Source organism: Zosterops lateralis (assembly GCF_965231275.1).
Source record: "Zosterops lateralis genome assembly, chromosome: 2".
Taxonomy (NCBI): Eukaryota; Metazoa; Chordata; class Aves; order Passeriformes; family Zosteropidae; genus Zosterops; species Zosterops lateralis.
In genome coordinates, this window is record NC_139763.1 from 73,137,911 (window position 1) to 73,157,755 (window position 19,845).

The 19,845-nt window shown below is 35.4% G+C and overlaps 1 protein-coding gene across 2 annotated transcripts in view; it reads right to left on the reverse strand.

The window, feature by feature from the left end:
• The window catches only part of IFT88 (intraflagellar transport 88), a gene marked incomplete at its 5' end in the record, with an annotated part of 41,336 nt that extends 22,075 nt beyond the window's left edge, over positions 1–19,261 (reverse strand). The window contains 17 exons of one of the 2 annotated variants that reach the window (XM_083855725.1): positions 1,256–1,364; positions 1,991–2,177; positions 2,793–2,879; positions 7,105–7,204; positions 9,738–9,824; positions 10,522–10,592; positions 12,119–12,350; positions 12,449–12,563; positions 13,182–13,284; positions 14,387–14,491; positions 15,562–15,652; positions 16,573–16,642; positions 16,719–16,782; positions 17,149–17,202; positions 18,037–18,093; positions 18,217–18,279; positions 19,172–19,261. In XM_083855725.1, coding sequence (XP_083711851.1) covers positions 1,256–1,364; positions 1,991–2,177; positions 2,793–2,879; positions 7,105–7,204; positions 9,738–9,824; positions 10,522–10,592; positions 12,119–12,350; positions 12,449–12,563; positions 13,182–13,284; positions 14,387–14,491; positions 15,562–15,652; positions 16,573–16,642; positions 16,719–16,782; positions 17,149–17,202; positions 18,037–18,093; positions 18,217–18,279; positions 19,172–19,261 — 1,685 coding nt within the window. The remainder of the gene's footprint in view (positions 1–1,255; positions 1,365–1,990; positions 2,178–2,792; positions 2,880–7,104; positions 7,205–9,737; positions 9,825–10,521; positions 10,593–12,118; positions 12,351–12,448; positions 12,564–13,181; positions 13,285–14,386; positions 14,492–15,561; positions 15,653–16,572; positions 16,643–16,718; positions 16,783–17,148; positions 17,203–18,036; positions 18,094–18,216; positions 18,280–19,171) is intronic. The other variant, XM_083855724.1, reaches the window with a different exon arrangement.
• Positions 19,262–19,845: the final 584 nt, after the last annotated feature.

Consider the following 19,845-nt stretch of genomic DNA (forward strand, 5'->3'; position numbering starts at 1 on the left):
GAAAATATTCAGAGACTTCATCTCCTCTTTCACCTTAGAACCTTAGAACCACATTGGACTCAATAGAACTTTGGGCTCAGCTGTCCTTTCTCTCTCTTACAATAATCTTAATTTGACCTCCTCATTTTTTAGAATGAAGTGTGAGACCCAGGCCATTTATTTGCAGCCTTTACAATCTGGCTAGTTTCTGTACTAAGAGCATTTTGTTCTGAAGTGATTAGGTAAAACTGCTATTCCCAAGAACAGCCTTTTGCCAGCAGGGGGTTTTCTGCTGCATGTCTAAGGAGCACAGCCCAGACTACTCTGGTCCAGAGAACAGCAGTTTTAGCTGTAACTCAGCCTGCAGTGTGCTCTTCCCTCCTGAATGGCACAATGGCTCAGAGCTCTGCAGCAGTGTCAGCTGGACCTACTGCCCAACCTGTTTTTTCAGTTCCTGCTGCATCCTACCTGACACAGAAGAAGCTTCCGAGAATTGGTGGAAAGCAGTTTTACACAGCACTGCAGCAGAGAAGCCCTTCCCCAGACGGACACTTGGAGCTGTTGGGCCATTTATGCTGCTGTAAAGGGGCTGCATGTGGAATAGAGATTAGAGCCCTTTCGGATTTTTGGAGGTCACTTATTTTACTGACCAGAATACATTTTTATTACCTACACTATTCTTAAAAGTGTAGTACATCAACTGGAATCTGTTCTGCCTTGGGGAGGATTTTATTACAGTCTGGATATCCTCAGAAGCATTGTTAAAAAGTTCATAGTTTAGAATATCACCGGTGATGTGCAAAGCTAATCTCTCCCCTCAGCTTTTCTGTTGAGCTTTTGCAGGGCTGGGAGACAATTATTTTCTTACACATACACTAACTAATCTGAAAACAGCTTTCAGAAAAGAACTTCACATTTATTAGCTATATAATTTTTTCTTAAATATTTTACTTAATTGTGCTTACATCTGCCACATTATTTTCACAATAAAACCAGCAGCATTTTAAATATTCCATGACACAATTTAATACTGAGTGTAAATCTAATCCCTGCAATGTGAACAGTCTTAATGTTCTTCACTTGCTTCACTGGAAATATTCAATAAAGGTTAAGTTCTGGTCTCATCTTTCTCACAAACATCAATTAATAAATCTTTCTTACCATAATGGACACCATAGGAAATTTCTAAATCACCTTGACATGATTGAAACACGTATTTTGGATTACATGAGTTTACTAAAACCACTATTCCTTATCATAACCCAGAAAAAGATACATGCTTGCTAGCTGGTAAAGGACTTGGGCACTATTTGGAAGGATTGCATGAAGTTTCAGAAAACAATCCAAAGCTTCGTCTATCCTGTTTAACTTCTTGTAAGCTAAACCTAAAAAATAAAGGTTACAGTATTAATATAATGAGAAACAGATTACTTCAGCATATTAACTGAAAGAATAACCAAGAAAAGCCAAATAGGAACACACAACTTGGAGGCAAGTGTACCTGCTTTGATTTTAAAGGACTCTCTATTTGTGAGAGCCATGCACAGAATTCTTATGAGCCAACACGACCTACCAAACTGATAAACACAAGGAACATGAACCCAATCAAAGACCAAGAACTTATGTAATCTCATTTTTTGAACAAGATGAATGAAGGAAAGGCAAGGCTTTTAGAGGAGAAATGACTCTCATAGTTTAATAATGATGAAACTAGTTTCCTTTTAGTAGATAGTATGAATTTCTTAATCTTCAAAGTAACTTACTCATCTGCAATTACTAATTGATGTTGTTTCCCATAATATTCCCAAATAAAAACTCCCATAACACTGGCAATTTTTCTTTGCAGAACAGACAGGTAGTACAGGTTAATACCTTGCCATAACACAAATTACTCAATAAAGTAATAATAATTCACACATATTTCTATAAGAAAACTTTCAAAGACAGATTCTCAGAGACACTAGTGTTACCTTCAGTCAAAAGCTAAATCACAATAGCACCTGTGACTTACCAAGATTATAAAGTGCTTCAGTGCATAAAGAATCATTCCTGAGAGCTTCCTTATAAAATTCTGCTGCTTTTTCATAGTCTCCATTTGCAAAAACAGTATTTCCTTTATTAGTTAGAGCTGCTGGATTGTACCTATCAGAACTTACAGCTAAATCTGCATAGTTAGTTGCTTGTTCCAACTCATTCCCCTATATGAACAAAACAAACATTGTATTAGTAATTTGTCAGGTAATTTTCTTGCAGCTGTGGCTTTTTACAGGAATTTCAGGGGACTGAGGATGAAAAACAACCCCATCATTCAGTCCTAAAATATTTCTTATATATTTGCATAAGGTAGATCATCTCTTTCACATTTTAGATAACACTTGAGAATGTCTTGCCACTCTGTCCCGTTCAGTCTGCAAGCTTTCTTTGTTGTAATAAAGTAGCATTTATTTTAAAAAATTAAAAAATCCATACCCTCAAACTTCATAAACAAAGACAACTACCTAAGCTACACATTTCACATGTTCCTGAAGTTCAGCCAGGTTTCCCAGGGCCAATATTTTAAATTCAGCCACTGCACAAATCCAACGGCACGCATGTTTCTGTGGCTTGGGGCTCAATCTCAATCTTCTTCCCATCAATAATATACAAAGGGACCTGATCCAAATTTCAACTGTTGTCCGAGATTAACTACGCTAAGGTACAGTTTCTTCTTGTTTACAGAGATTAGTTAAGCAGGCACAAAAATTGCTACAAAAATACAGAGGTGGCTACATAAGCTGCAGTTCTTAACTGGTTTTGTTGAAGCAAACACTTACCAAATAATAAAGGAATGAAAGGTTTGTTGCAGCTGCACTCTTTACTCTGCTATCCTTTTTTTCAAACATTTTCAAAGTCTCCAGTGCCTAGAAATGATTTGGAAACAACTTATTTCACCCTGAAGTGAACTTATTCCAAAATCCTTTCAGAAAACATTGATAAACTTCACAGTAACAAACAGCTGAAATTATCAACTCATATAGTCACATATATGATAATTACTAGAGCTTGTAACACACACTTGTGATCATGTCCACATAAAAGTATATCTGCATTTATACAATATTAATTTTCATCACAACATTTCAATAATATTGGCTATTTCTTACCTAACTAAAATTTAGATTAGATAAGGCTACTGTGAACTACAGGTATCTGACAATTCTGTAGGTACAAAACACAGTGTTAGATCATTTGCTTTTAATCTAGTCAACTAATAAAAATTCTCATACCTATTTTTCTAGTTCTTTAAGTGAACACAAATGAATTGACATAAAACCCTTGTTAAAAAGCCAAAAAAAGAACACACTATATAAAAAATATACACCATAGAGTAGGACTGGATTTTGATATGCCTTTGTTTTGTGTAATAAGATGATGACAATTGTCTAAGCTTAAGAAGTACTCAAAGGTGAAGCTTGAGGCCAGAAGATTTATTTTAAAACTTTAACATGAAAACAGAATTTCATAAACTTCAAAATAAATATGCTTATAGAGAAAAAAAGAGCATATTTATAGCAAGTACACTACAAAAATCCCTCTGATATAAAAGGCAGCTTTTTCTTTTCATTGACTATGGAATAACATTTGTAACTGCAGACTAAATTATTAAATAAATCTGTCTCCCTTATGCTAAATATTTATTCTAACAACACAAATGGTTAGAATATCACAGAGCCCAGTTCCATCATGTATTACAACACAGATGTGGCAACCACAATTTAACCATCAACATTAGCAATTCAAAAGTTTACTTCCTCCTTTCCATGAAATCTTTAAGCTGCTGCTTACATATCAAAGGCATGACACTGTATGTCAAATGCCAAAACAAACATAAAGAGAAGTTTTAATTGTCTGTCATACATAGTTTTCACATTTACTCTACACAAAAACCACAACTGTATTAATGATGTGCAAAATGACAAAATATATACAGCCATATGTAGTTCCTAGATTTAGTCAACTACATTCTACCCAAGAACTATGAACTATTAATGATCCTAATATTCTTCTAATAGAAAATTCTTTTAAAATACACTAATTTCAACCAAGAAAAGCATTTCAAACGTTAGGCTCTAGATTTTGTGGTCTCAGAAATGTACGCATATTAACTATGATACTTTTAAATTTTTTATGTATATATATTTGTAACTTTCTCCAAAAAGAGAATGATCCCAAATACTTCCAGATGTAACATTACTGTATCCAAAGTACTCTACTCTTAAGGAAAGATTTGCTTCTTCATGGAATTAACTTTTGGTGAGCTTTACAGTTCAAAGTTACTTTCTGAAAAGCCATTTCTGATTGTATCTGATTTATTTACCTTTGCTTTTACTGATAAATGGGACCTTGGATGATAAAGACTGGACAGAAATGCCCTTTTCATGTGTAACAAAAAGTTCAGATGAGTCTGAACTCAATTCATTTACTGGTAAATTCTCTTAAACCATTTCAGCAATTATGAGTCCTAGGATGAAAATCCACAGGCAATATTCCTTTTGTCCTTGTAAAGTACCACAGGATCATCAGTTATATTTAAAGATTTCTAAAGAACTTTTAACTTTTTAATCCCAGCAATAACAATTACTTAGGTTCAACAATCAAAACAAAGACTATCCAAACCATTCTTTGTGAATTGCTTCCAGTGTATCTCTATCGTTTGCTTACAGAAGTTAAACTTCAAAGCAGTTTGTCTGACTCTAGCAGGGTGTGCCAAAAATGTTAAGAAGATGCAAGGTTAACCTGCAGAATTTTGTATTTAAATTAATTTTCTAAGTTTTTCTTTGATATTAAAAAAAATATATATATTTTACACACACAACTAAACATAACATAGTAATTTTCCCTTGAACTTTTATATTTTATATGCAAGGCCTGTTTTAAAATAATATATTCATTATGATGAACCCATACTTAAGACATTGTTTTAACAGGAGAGATCTATTTTAGTTTGGTTTGTTTTTTTTAAAAAAGACACAATAAAACTTCAGCCTTGGAACTGAGTATTTCAAAAGGTTTCCATTCTTGTTATTCAGCCAAAGGTGTGTTGAGCAGTTGGTGAGTTAGGAAGTATATGAACAACAGACAGACAGGATGAATGTAAATGTCAGCTGCAGTTTTATTAGAACAAAGCAAATATAAAGATGGTCTGCAATCACCATTCTGCAGTCCCACTCTACTGTTAAGTGGTTCCAGTGCAGGTAAAAAGTCTTCTGTCACATAATCCAAGTAAAAAGGTTCTTCTCCCCTTACTCCTAACTTCCAACACACTTCCCTCTCCCTCCATTGAAATACTCCACAAAACATCACCAATATCTCTGTATCCCATTTTACCTGTGGAAACTGATTTTAGGTTTTTTTAACCTATACTGAATACTAACTGGAAATCACAAAAAATTACCATTGAAACAATAAATTCCTGAGATCATAAGACTTTTCACCTACCTGTAACATTCTCACCCTTCAAAAGCTATCACCAGTAAAGCTACCAGATTTGCCCAAAACTTTGCAAACTCTCAAACTGCTTCCTGATCTCCAAAAAGGTTTCAATGTGCTGTTTTGGCTGGGATAGTTAATTCTTTCCATAAAAACTTGTATGGGGCTCTGTTTTGGGTTTGTGCTGGAAACTGTTGATAACACAGTTTTAGCAAAGCAGGGCTCTCATAAAGCCAAGGCCTTTTCTACCCCTCACCTCCATCCCACCAGCAAGTGGACTGGGGGTGCACAAGGAATTGGGACAGGGCACAGCCATGACAGCTGGCCCCAGCTGATCAAAAGGATGTCCCAGACCATAAGGTGTCATACCTAGCATAGAAAGCTGGGGGAAGAAGGAGGAAGAGGAGATGTTTGGAGTGATGCTGTTTGTCTTCCCAAGTCACCACTGTGCATGGTGGAGCCTCGCTCTCCTGGGGATGGCTGAACACACCTGTCTGCCCATGGGAAGTGGTCAATGAATTCCTTGGTTTCACTTTGCTTGTGTGCACAGCTTTTGCTTTATCTATTACACTGTCTTTATCTTAGCCCATGAGTTTTCTCCCATTCACTCTTCTGATTCTATCCCCCATCCCAGGGGGGCAGGGAGTGAATGAGTGAGTGTGTGGTGCTTAGTTGCCAGCTGCAGTTAAACCACAACAGTAAGACACACAGGATAATACAGGATAACTCTCTTGTTGTACCTACAGGGAAGAAGAGGGCAAGACAGACAGGAAGAGCAAGAGCTGCTCAAAAAAACAGCAAAGCTTAGATATGAGAAGTAAAAGCAGTCCAAAGTTAAGCATGTAGCTCTGTGTGTATCCCTCCAAGATGTGGGAATGTGAATGACCTTAGAAGATGACAGGTATCCATAGCTTCAGCTATAATTTTGCTGTATATGATCTCCTGTAATTCTTGCCACTCATGCACAGCTGGAGATTCCTCTATTCCTTCTTCTTTATCAAGATTCCTATCACTGAATGTACTGGCCAGTGCATGTTAGAAGAAAACCCATCAAATCCTGCCAGATACCTGAGTTTGTTTTGGTTCAGATGAAGCTTTTTTCTAACTACTCACATTCTAAACCAAGCCTTTTATGTAATGGAATGACAGAAGAGCCAACTAAAGTATAAGGACAATTTACAGTATTTTAGGGAATGCTGTAGTACATGGGGAATGGCAAGAATACCAGAGCATAAACAGTAATTATACACAGTAGATGCAGCTGCATGTATTCTGGTACTATAGTCAACCTAACTGAGAGAAAGATTCAGCCCATACTAATGAAAACACCCCCAGGCTGATTAGCAAAAGGCTTTCTAGGCTCCATTGACTGTACTGACCTCAGTCCCATCAACTCCAATGACAGTTTGGACACCCAGTGAAGAAAACTACACTTAACGTGTTTTGATTTTGAAATGCACTGCACTCACTCTAACTTCCATGGCAGAAATCTCATTTAGATAAAACTTGTCTCTTGCCAGTTTTTTTACTGATCAGCATCAAAATAATTATTGTTTGCATAAATCACATTTCCCTTGTCAAAAAATATGCTGTGGCTAACAAAGGTATCTTTGCAAATAGAGTATTAAAAAGTACTAATGTGAAAAGTTACTATACCTGGTTAAAATTCTGTTGCCTCAAGTAAGTAGTGGCTTTATTTATTTCCAGATCATTGGCTAACTCCACATAGTGGGAAGCCTTCACTGCATCAACACACCTAGAACAGAAAGCAAGCCATGAAGACAAACAAAATGTGTACATGCAAATGCCTCCAGGTTACATAGTTTTTTTCAGCTAATTTGCTTTCTGAATTGAATTTTCTTAGCTAATCTTTCTTCACAGTGGCAAAGAGCACTCTGAGTAAAAATACTTGTAAGAATATTTCAGTCCTATAACCTACTCTAATTACAGTATCTCTGCTGACTCTTGTTTCTTTTAAGTCAGCTGCCTAAATATCACTTTATTTTCTATCACTGAGCAATACTGGATGTCAAAAACTGACTGAAATAAATTTTCAAGCACTTTCTTTGGCTACATTCTATAATGTGATTTTTCACATTTCATCTCCTGATGCATATATTACCAAACCTATAAAAAATATTAGTGAACAAAGGCAGAGACTACAGACCATGTCCCTGAGCTACATCATAATAATGATAAAGCCATAATAATAACTCTCTTTGTGGTCATCCTCCAGTTATTTGTGGCTTAGGGTCTTCTGCAAAGAGAGCAGCGAATAGAAGGCAGCAGACAGTTCAGATGTTCACTCGCAGTCACCATCCCATGGTTTGGTGTGATCTACTTTCAGCTGCCTGATCACTTGAAGATCTTTATTTATTTTATACATATACTGTTCTCTCAAACACTTGGAAAATAGGCACAGTAAATGAACAACTTGTGGGATGCTTCCTTAATCTGTTCCACTATTTTTTTAACTGGTGGAAAGCCACCTTCTTTCCTTTTAATAGCTGGCTATTTTGCCAACAGAAGTTTAATTCAACAAACTGCCTGCTGTCATAATTGGTTTGGCACGTGGACAGTCTTTAAACACAAATGCCTTTTATGTTAAGAGGAAAAGTTGTAATAAAACTTGGTAATTTCTTCTTTTATTACAAACATCTTTGCAACATCAAAAAAGCATTTTCAGCTGTTAGTTTTAACATCTTTTAACCATAAAATGCAATGAGATCTAACTATCCAACTATCTTTATGAAATACGACAGAATAGGCCCGATATTATGTTACATTTTAAGTAAAAAGTTATGAACTCTGAAGAATATTCTCAAAATAAAATGAATTTGATTGAAAGTACATTTTATACTCAGAGGACCAATACTAAAGTTTATAATTAGAAAATCTAAGCTCAAGCTGCCAGTTAAACTTGTTCATTGGGCTTGAATGCCTCAGCTCAAAATAAGGGAGAGTAAATCTGTCCTGATACACAAAAAGCAATCCCACAGATCTCAGCAAAAGCTGTTCAATTAGCCAGAACAGGTTTGAGAGTGTGTTACTCCGTGACAAGTATTCTGTGGATAGCACTAAGAAAACTGAGTATCTTCCAACATTTTCAAGTTTTTCTGAACAAAAAACAAGACACAGAGCAAACAAATCAGGCTTGCTCATGCTAACAAATTAGAAAAAAACAACCTAATTTTTCAGAAGACACATTATTTAAGTCCTGATAATTCAGAATGGCAGAAGGGAACTTCTAAGATAATAATTATTATTAAACCATCAAACACCACCTTGTGGACTCTAGCAGACAATACATGTCTGTGTGAGAGATTGTTTCCTGTTAGTATAAACTGCTTTCCTAGCAAATTATATTTATAGGACCTGCAAAATTTCAGAATAATCCTAACAGGCCATAAACCCCAGGTAAAGAACAGTCCCATCAAACATTATTCATTACCCAAACACTAACATATATGTTAGTGCAATATAGTAATATTGTGCCTGCAATACACAACATTCATTTGCATACATATTACTTTCCAATGCTATTAAAATACTAAAATATCAAAGTAAGCCCTTATAAAATAAATTTTGGAAAAATTATGCTATTAATTTTTATACTGTCATTATAGGAAGTGTGTCTAATTGAATTTGTTTTAAAGAAAAGAGTATTCTGCTGTAGAAAATACCATAGAAAGCAAAAGCTAAGCTGTAAATTGAAAAATAAAGCCCAAATGATGAACTCAGTCAGCAGCCTATCACTGTGTACACTTGTAAAAATGTTTTAAGAAATGGTAGATTAAGTTTATATTTATAAACATAAAGATCATAAATGAAATTCAAACAAACCTTTCTTAAAACTTAAGATTCCAGTGTTTTATATAATGACTCAATGGAGTGATCAAAACTTCTTAAGCATCCCAAGTCCTCATTATGCTATCTTCAACCTTAAAGACTAGCAATCACTGCCTTCCATATAGCATTTGTTTGCTGAGACTTTTAAAAGCTTTTCAAATTTTGAAATTGAATTTTCAAATTCAATTGAACTTTTTGTGTGAATTCAGAACACTGCAAAATGTATAGTTAAGAGCTCAGTTTCGATGATAAATTACTTTTTAAGACAGAGCACACTCTAATGCTTTGTTTTGTTATGGGGAAAACTGAAAATAGCCTGGGCACTGTGTTTGAGATGCACAGAGCCTGTTTCCCAGGCTGCTTCCATCTGTGAACTGGTTTCATAGGCAGCACAAGAGTTGACACAGATTAGACAAAAAGAAGCCCCACTTGACCCTTACCAGTCATAACCTACTGCAAAAGATATCTCGATTGCTGGTGCAATGAGTTTAGCAGCTGTCATGATGTATTCCTCTGCCAAGGACTTCCTAAAGGAAAAATAAAACACAAAAAACACAACACAAGAAGCTGAAAGAAATCCTTCACTCTCAGGGTGGTGAGGCACTGGAACAGGCTGCCCAGAGAAGCTGTGGATGCCCCATCCCTGGAAGTGTTCAAGGCCAGGCTGGATGGGCTCTGAGCAACTTGGTCTAGTGGGAGCTGTCCCTGCCCATGGCAGGGGAGTTGGAACCAGATCATCTCTAAAGACCCTTCCAACCCAAACCATTCTATACTTGCACAAAATTCTATATCACCATTTCAAAAACACGTACAGAAAAATAACTAAAACAAAATGTGTGCTAGCTTCTTCCCACACTCAGTACAAATCTCAGAAGTCAATGTAACCTGTTCCCTGTTACCATTATTTCCCTGTATCTTGATTAGGGTCTTAGTTTTTTCTGTTTTCCTTTCACTGTACACTAGTTTTATTTTTTTTTTTTTTTTTAATCAAAACATTGCAAGTTTTAAGCAGTGTACCCTGTAACATTTGGGGTAGATACTCTACTTTAGGGCAGTACACTAAACTGAGTGATCCAACTGGTTCTTCTGAGCATGTTCTTTCCTAAGAATTGGGAGGACACTTTTGTAACAAGAGCAGTGTCCAGGTGACAAGACTGATAATCCTTCCAGGAACTAAAATTCAAGGCAGCAACACAGTCAAGACAGAACAGAGTCCACCATTACCTCTCACGTTCTATTTGACTTAAACTGTCAATTTTAATGGCTTCAATCAGTAGATTCGTATGTAGATCATCCTGGAGGGGGACAAAACAACTGCAAATTATATCAGCATACAAAGATTTAAATTATTTTATAGACAATATGACTGCAAACATAAATTGATGTCAAATATATACTCTATATTGTCACTTACTTCCCACATTTGAAAAAGCTAGCTTAGCTTAAAGTAGTTTTCTAACCATATACTCTGAAATTTGGCATAACAACTACTTCAATACTGTTTTTCTGCTCATGTGTGTTGTCACAGCCCACATTAAGGTTGTTAACAGATGTAGTTCATGTGATGTGTATCAGACCAGGAAGGCTGCAGATCACATTGAGAATATTCTCATGCTTAAAAATAAGCATTTGCTGAACCACTGTGGTATTCAGCAGATGAGGACTTGTGCTACCTCCTCACTACAATAACTTGCAGGATCATCTCATGGTTTTTATCACACATCTCTGTTAGCTCTAAAAGAAGTTCTGCAGAGTATGTTAGGTAGCCTTTCCCCATTTATTGGAGACAGATTATAGATTTATGCAAAATAAAGACCAGAAGGAAACCATGATCTTTTCTCTGACTTCTTCATAAAAAAATAGAAAACTTGAATGCCTGTTAAAACTATAGCTTGCCTACCCTTAGAAATAACTTCTGCAATCTCAAAGCTTTCTTCCAATGAATGATCTGACACAGGCCTCAATTAATTCAAAAGCTTAATGATCCTTACTCTTACATAATTTCTAATATAAGAAATTATCTAAAATGTATTAAAATATATACATATATATTAATAAATACGTCTGTATGCTTCATATGTTAAATTTTGTTTCTTTATGCTATGACAATAGGAAACCACAGTGACTCTTAAGCCACAAACAGTTTGAAGATTAGTTATATATTGATCTTTAGGACTGAAAGATTTGCATCACTGAAAAAAAGACTACTAGGAGAAGATAAAAGGCTTGATCTTTCTATAGAGGATTTTTCTAAAAGGGACCTTAAACCTGTTATAATTACTTCTTTCTCTCTTTAGCATCATGCAAAGTCAAAGGAAGCCCAGTTTCCAACAAAGTCTAATAAACTAAAATAAGCATCTGTAATTGTCACTATAGTTTTCTTCTGTAAAGCAACACTACAATATTACAAGTTTTATTAGCACTCACTTGAGGAAACTTGCATTAACCCACTCATTGTTTAGCTTCCTTCATTTTACCTTATAAATATTTTATTAAAAATTTATATAAATGAAGATGGTAAAGCAGTAAGTGAGCTATGTAACTAAGTCCAAATGAATTTCAACAAAATCATTACAAAGACAATCTTGTGATGTGGGTTTTATGTACATCATATCTCTTGAAGAAAAAAAGATGTAAATGTTCTCTCATTATTTTACACATCTGAGCAGTACTGCCACACTAAATGCACGCTGGTAAAAAAGTTATTTCAGATGCTTAAATACACATCAATTTCCATATTCAGTATAGTCCAAGCATTCAGTATCTCTGCCTCTTTCTCCTTTTACTATATAAAGACACAGTTTATTTTTTTCAAACTTACATTTAATGAAATATATTTGTCTTCATAATTCACATCCAAGGGAACTTCGATGAGCTTTTTGAAGGCTTTCTTCATTTGCTCACCACTTCCAATGGCAAAGTAACATAGGATCAGGTTGAAGCTTGCCTTCAGGTTTGGGGATATGCTCATTATTTCTTCAAATGAAGAAATGGCATCAACGTATTGGCCAGTTTTAATAAACGCAACTCCAATATTTTCCATTATTTTTATCCTAAGTAAGAAATCAGGTTTAGGTTGGATTTTTAACTACTTAGTCATACTGTATCCCAAACTTGTGTTTCATAACCATGCCTCCTAGAAGAAACTCACCTCATCTGTTTGTGGGAACTAGTAATCTGGTCTAGAGCCATACGGTAGAATTTGATAGCTTTGGCATAGTTCCGTTGCTTCAAATATATATTTCCCATATTTACCTTCAGTATACCTATCAAAAGGAGTCAATGAGTTACAACATTTTAAAAGTGTTTCAAAGAGACAGAGTAGAACAACTTCTTAATAAATATGTCTTCATTATAGGATAGTAATGTCCCTTCTGTGAATTTAACACAAGAGAAGATGAGAGAAGATGAAGTAGTGATGAAATCTAGACTAGAACTATCATGTAAGATGTATTTTGGTTTTGAATTGAGGAATAAAATGGAGATTATTTATAGTGCTCTCCAGGAAGGCAGCTGCAAATAAGCATCTCTGAAAAAAACACACTGTAGGAGTCTCAGAGATATGAAAAATACTAAAAGAAGCTTTCAGGGGGAGAAAGGCCAAGTCAAAAGAGAAAAAATAGCACTAGAGAAGACCACATAGCATGTGTGGCATGAGAAAATTATGTATTTTCTTTATGTTTAGCTTAGTCTGTGGAAAGAAAGGACTCATGAGTCATATTTAAAGTAGTTTGGCTCTCCAAGTCAGAGACTATGAATATCTGTCACACACTCTGAGTGGCAAACACGAGGGCTGAGTTTTCTGAGTAGCAGCACCATGCAAATGCAGTCCTCACTTTGAATGCCTGACTACCAGTTTTAATCCCCTTTGGAATACAACCTACCTCCATTGCTGAACATCTTATTCTTCACTATAACTTGGTAAGTAGCCAGTGCTTCAGCATACATTTCATTAGCAACATACTGAGTCGCCAGATTGAGGAGAACCTATAAAAAATTCGAATGATGGGTACAAGAAAATACATTGTCCTCTCAACAGTAATAAACTTGAATTCATAACAGATAATTTCAAGTTAATTTCACCTTGGAACTACTGTCTTTACCATTTATACGCTTCTCATCTGTAATATTCCTTTGTTCTTGCAAATTGATATAGAGGAAACAAGTTTAGAAGCTACTTATTCTAAGTAATTCTTTTATTTTTTGTACATAAATTACTATCATTCAAGGTTATGCTTTCTATAAAGACCTAAGTAAACATCGTGCTATAATGAAGGGTTATTAAAAAATATTCATACAAGAAAATTCTCAGAAACTGTTTGTAATTTATGACTCCCAACATATGGAAAATGGTCCTAATACCTGTGACCACACAGTTTAGAAGGTGGAATTTTTCCAAACTGCTGTTTGACAACAGAAGTTCTGTTGCTGTCAGATAAAATAGCTCTGCATTTTTTCCACAGCTTTACTCTGCCCTTCAAGGTAAAATAAATTACCAGGTCTGCCTAATTAGATATATTAATTGTTAATAATTGTCTCTATAGCACAACATGGAATATGAATTTAAATATCCCTCAAGTATTTTTATGCATGTTGTACCTTAAAAAAAAAAAAAAAAAAGTTTATTATTTGAAAACCAGAATGTAAATCTAGATACCTGCTTTAAGATTCAGGAATATTACTATATCCTATTTCATGTAACACCTTCTTGGTCACTTTATGGTTCAATTTAAAGTCAGCATCTGATCTTTCCTGTTTTTTTTCTCCTCTTGGCATACTACATTCTCTAGGCTATTTATTTCTGGAATAAAGGGTCTGCATCTGCTATATTTTGATATGCAGGTTCTACATGTGAATAAATATCTGGAATACATATCCATGGAAATTCTTCTCCACTTAACGTAGACTATGTGGTTTCTCTGGTATTTGAGATTGCAAAGGAATGGACTCAATGACATGAATGGATCTCCTCTGTACACTGCCAGAAGCATTACAGCACAGACACACACACACTTCAGGAAGCACTGACATTTCTGCTCAGGAGGTCTTTTAGAAACATTTCAGTCACTGAAGATTTCTAAGCACTTACTGTGTAAGTGAGGTCTAAGTTGATGCTTTCTGGAGGAGCAATTTGTTCACGTTGTCTCAACAATTCTCTTTCCTGTCTTCCAGCCTCTTTTGCTCTCTCCAGAGCCTTAAACAAAACACTAGAATTTAACAGTGCCTTGAACTTACTGAGTCGAGATGATGAAAATACATTCGAAAAAGTACAAAAAGAATATACTTATGTCTATTTTCTTTGGTTTACAGACTGCACCAACTGCCTGAAAAAACTCACCAAAAGGTTTTAATTAGCAATAAGCAAACATACAGTTATCTAAGTCTGCTTAGCTGTGTAATTATGTAACCAACTATAGTTCTCTGCAGATTGGTGTCAATATCCTTTGTACAAGTAATGCTTTGGGTCTAGCAAGTGCCATTAGCAGTCCTGTGTGTCTCCACAAGGGTGCAATGATTAACAAAGTAATGGTTACTACTCAAGGTGGCTATTTGGAAGCCAGTGGTGAAAGTAGCACTTCATGATACAGTTTGATTCCTAGTCCTTATGATAGAAGGCAAGTCCAACTTGGCTATTTTACAGATGAGTTGACAACTTTGATGACTTCTGCAGGAAAATGGATAGTCTGCTGGACTTGTCAAAAATGAACATCCTATAGGACCCTTGGAGTCGCCTGGTACAATCTACATAAGAAACAACTCTTTCACATCAAGAGCATACTTGACCATACATGCAAGAGGCTCAGAAAAAAACTAACAAAATAGATTAGTTAATTAGCCACTTCTCAGTGGCACAACAATGCTCTAGTATCCTCTATAACAGAACAAATACAATCAAACTGTCTGTTGGAATAGTTCTTTATCCATAGGAACCTTTGATCATACCTAGGAACTGTTAAATGCCAGCTAGCCTGGGCCAGAACTGTGCCAGTACAACTAATTCATCAGATCCACCTGAAGAGGTCAATGGCCACATGGGGAAGGGCATTTTTGTAACACTGAAATCTTAAAAAATATAAATGCCAGAAATACAGCTCCTACCTTTTTTTTTTTTCAGCAAAGCAAGGTTATCACTAGACTAGAAGAGTCATAATAAATTTAAAATTACAATTATTCGAATAATTTTAAACATCTGACTGCAAATCATTTTCAAACATCTATCTAAACAAATTACAGCAGAAATGAAGTGAAATTCAGAAAAATTACCAATTTCAAGTCTCCACAGCTATTGGCAACACAGCTTTCTTCAACCAGCTCATTCACTTTTTTTTCCAACTGCTTCATCTTCTCTTCTAAACTAAAATAAAAATAACAACAAAAGGATTAACACTAAAGTTAAACTAATGTAACTGCAAACACTAAGCTTTTACATGTTATATTCTCAATAAAACAATACAATGACAGATCACATGTCACAACTAACTGGTTTTCCCATCAAAGAAAGTATTGTGTGAAGCTATGCCAAGAGAAGATTGTCCAAAGATATCACATTCACACTCTTAATTTGAGAACAGAGACCTAAGAAAACATAAATTCTCTTACAAGAAGAGGACTGACAGGCAAATTTCACAAACTAAATTTGTTCAGGAGAAGTAATGACAAAACAATAGATGAGCTTTCATATCAAACACTAATAAAATGAAGTATCACATTAAAAATAATAAAAAGTTGTGGTTCTTCCTGACTTATTCTGCTGCTAAATACCCAAACATTTCAGTAGTATTCCCTATTCCTATAGAGCTACATTTGGGGAACAGAACTTTGGTATTGGAAAGCTCAATGATTTTCTGAGTGAACTCCCCAACATTTACATGAGCCTGCAAGTTTCAGCTCAAGTGCTAAGGTCAGAGTGACCAGGGAGAAAGAACAGGCATCTTCCCCCAAGTTCTTCCCAAAGAGCTGCAAGAATCCTGGTGTTCCTTGCCTGTCACACACACTTCCATGGTCCTGCACAATTCTGTGTATGTAAGTATCACAGCATTTGTGTGGCAACAGCTACATGCAGGCTGCTGAGCTAGTCAGAACCAGAGATGACTGAAATCAGATGTTCCTGAAAGTCAGCCAACCACATGCACAAATGTTTGGGGCATTATTCCACCAAGTTCAGAGTTTGGCCCCTCAAAGTTTTTGTAACTGCCTGAATGTTTTTAAACTCTAGGTGAGGTTCGTTTTCTGTGGCTGTTACTCTGAAAGAATGTAATGCAGAACTGAACAAACCTGTCTGAAGTTTTCTTTTCCAGAGGTGAAGCAGGACCTTTTGCTTGGCCAAGAGGATCAAATGAAGAACCTGAAGAATTAACAGACTACTGAAAACTGTAAAATAACATCTCCCTGTGGCAGCTGATGATTTCTACAAACCATACCTCTCACAGCTGCTTTAGTGTAACCTGCAGCTTGCACTGCTGTCATTGGTCGAGAAACCCCATCCTCAAATAAAGAAGAAGATATATTAAAACAATCTCACTAAAAATTATGTTGTAGACAATACAGACATAATTACACATTTTACATAATTTTTATATATTCTATATATATTATTTTAACGACAAATTGTTCATTGCATGTCAGTAAGTGTTAGAAAGTACTACACTGTTATTGTTTCCAAATCCGTGCTCAAATAAAACACACATCACTACCCTCATGCTTTCTGACAGTACTATGTTCAAAAAAGGACAAATTAAAAGTGTAGTAATTTGTATAAATTCAATGAACTTCTAAATACTTGTATCTAACACTTACCAGAAAAATTCATTGTTCCAAATGAATATAAAATGCAAATATTGGAACTTTTACCTGTATAGTTCCTGTCATGGGTCTTCCCATAGATGAAGTTGAAGTTGCCTTTGGCTACAAAAATAAGTAAGTTGCTTGAAATTGTCATTCAAAAAGCATAAGAAGCCTACGTACAGTCTCCTCAACACTAAATTTTAAAAGTCGAGCTAACTCTCACATAGGTTCATAGCAAAGTTCCCATTTATATTACTCACATGCAATACGCTGCCAGTGTCTGGCAGACTTAAACACGTTGAATATTTCAGTTAGCACAATTTCACAATAAAGGCTTTTTATGTTTTTGGATACTTCTGTCAGCTCTTTTAAACAGAAATACATAGAAAATTATCTGAGTCAGCATAGTTTCCATTATTAAATTATTGAAATTGTACAAGTAATTTACACAAAATACTTCAGTAAAATTCTGTGTACAGCAGATGAAATCTGTCACTGTATTAATCTCTTAAGCTATATTTTCATGCAGATTTATTTTATCAATACGTCTAAGTATACCAAAGAACACAACCAACTTTTTCTGATGCAACTAGAGATGTTTCAGAGCTTGTATTTTTCATTACTTGATTTCACCTTAACTTCCAGAAAGCTTTTCCAAGCCCAAATAACAACCTATTCAGTTCCCCCTACAAGTGAACCCAATTAACACTTTGGACTCCAATGCCTTATGCAGTACAGAAGATTTGCAGCATGGTGCGGGTTCAGGAGAAAAGAAAAACTAGTAACCATGCCTTGATCAAGTGCAACGTTGTGAATTAAAACTAAGGAATAGATGCAGTTCATTGGAATGAAATTTTTAATTTAGAAGGGCTCACTTTGTGTGTGGAATTAAATGGCACATTTATATTTTGTAAATGACATTTTCATTAAGGATACAACAGAACAAAAACTTGCCCCAAATCCAGTAGCTAGAGGTCTTGGACTTGATGTACCAGGAATTTTGGCTGTCACCTGGTTAGGAAAACAAACAAACAAACAAAAAAACCCCTCCAATTAAAACCTGTATGTGTCAATTACTAGTGTTTCTACACAGTAAGATCTACATTAATGCAAAGTGTTTTAAAAGGTACTTACAGGAGGTCTTCTTCCATGGCTTGTTCTTGCTGCCTGTTGAAAAGCTACATCATTTTCTAAATCCTAGAAAAGATAAAAACATTAACCCTTTTAAAACCACAACGCCCAAACTCACTATTCCACAATCTTCAGACTACTGAAAGTAGCTTGGTAAAAAATCAAAACTTCTTTACAAAATACTTGAAGATAACTGAACAACAGGATTTACTGATAATAAACTACAAGTATATTATTTGTCTATCTTTTTTGGTATTTTAGATTAGGAAGTGTAAAAACTTGTTATTTTCTAAAAACACAGAGGAAACAGAGCTGAAGTCATAAAATATTAACATGAATTCTTTTTCCATTCAGATGTTTACTACTTATGCTGTTTCTGAATTTTGACATTAACAACTGCAATGCAAGACATTAAAACATCTCATGTCTTTCAGGTCCTACAGCAACTCCCATGCGGGGGGTTCTGGGATTTCACACAAGATGTCAACTCTCGCTGGTGGGTTTGGACCAAGTGACATCACTGCTGCTCCAACTCCTCCAGACCAGCAGTTACCTAAAAATGGTCTGCAGGAAATCAATGCACAGTAGGAAATCAATGATCTACTGACCACTCAGGAGACTCTTGTCAGAAAACTTGCTGCTGCTGCACACAGCCTGGGAAATAACACACTGAACGTGCCTACAAATAATTATTATTTTATATTTCAAAAAGTCTGACCATTACAGCATCTTGGATCTGTTGAGATCTGCACAAGTGTTTAGCTGGAATAGAAAGCTATCAAAGAACTAACCATTCAAGAAGATCCCTGAGAAACTTCACATGTTTCTTACCAAATAAAGTAAATTTCACTTCACAGCAGTTGTAAACTTGTATGGCACTGTACCCACAAATTCTTCTCTTATACTTTTACGTTAATATTCTATGTATGGGAAAGATGGGAAACAGCAAATGTTTTACCTCTGTGTCAAACATAGGATTATAATCATTGTAGCCAGAATAGAGATCATCTTCATTATTCTCAGGAGCCGGATGCATATTTTGCATCATTTTTCTGTGGAACATTTAACATGCCAAATGTTATCTCAGCGGTTTTATATAAACATTTAAATACGCAAAATATAAACACTGGTTTGATTAGACGTAAAAACTAGGACTCACCTATAAACAATATTAAACGGCACCATTTCATGGATTGATATGTTTGTTTATACTTATACCGGTTATGATTTTAAGTTGTTTTAAAGACATTCATCACTAAAACTAGATGATAATAACAAGTAAACACATTACTACTTTTAGAACAGTATCTTTCCACTGTCGTGTTTAAGACAACCCATATTTTAAGTTAGTCTTTATAGGCCAAACCATAGTCATAGCAGTAAATCTAATGAAAGGTATTTTATCTTGCTTTGAACCTTTCCCTTCCCCTTCCCCTTTCCTTCTGCACTATAGCATCAACATAGCTACAAGCTATTTCAATTAAAACGGTTTTTAAGAGCTGGCATTAAAGAAATCCGGGTTGCAAACATTTCCCCGTCTAACACGGTGCGTTCACGGCGGGCAGACTCTAAGGTGTCTCGCTCCGCCTGGCTACTGTTTACACAAAAACCTCAAGAAGGCAATGTTTGCTT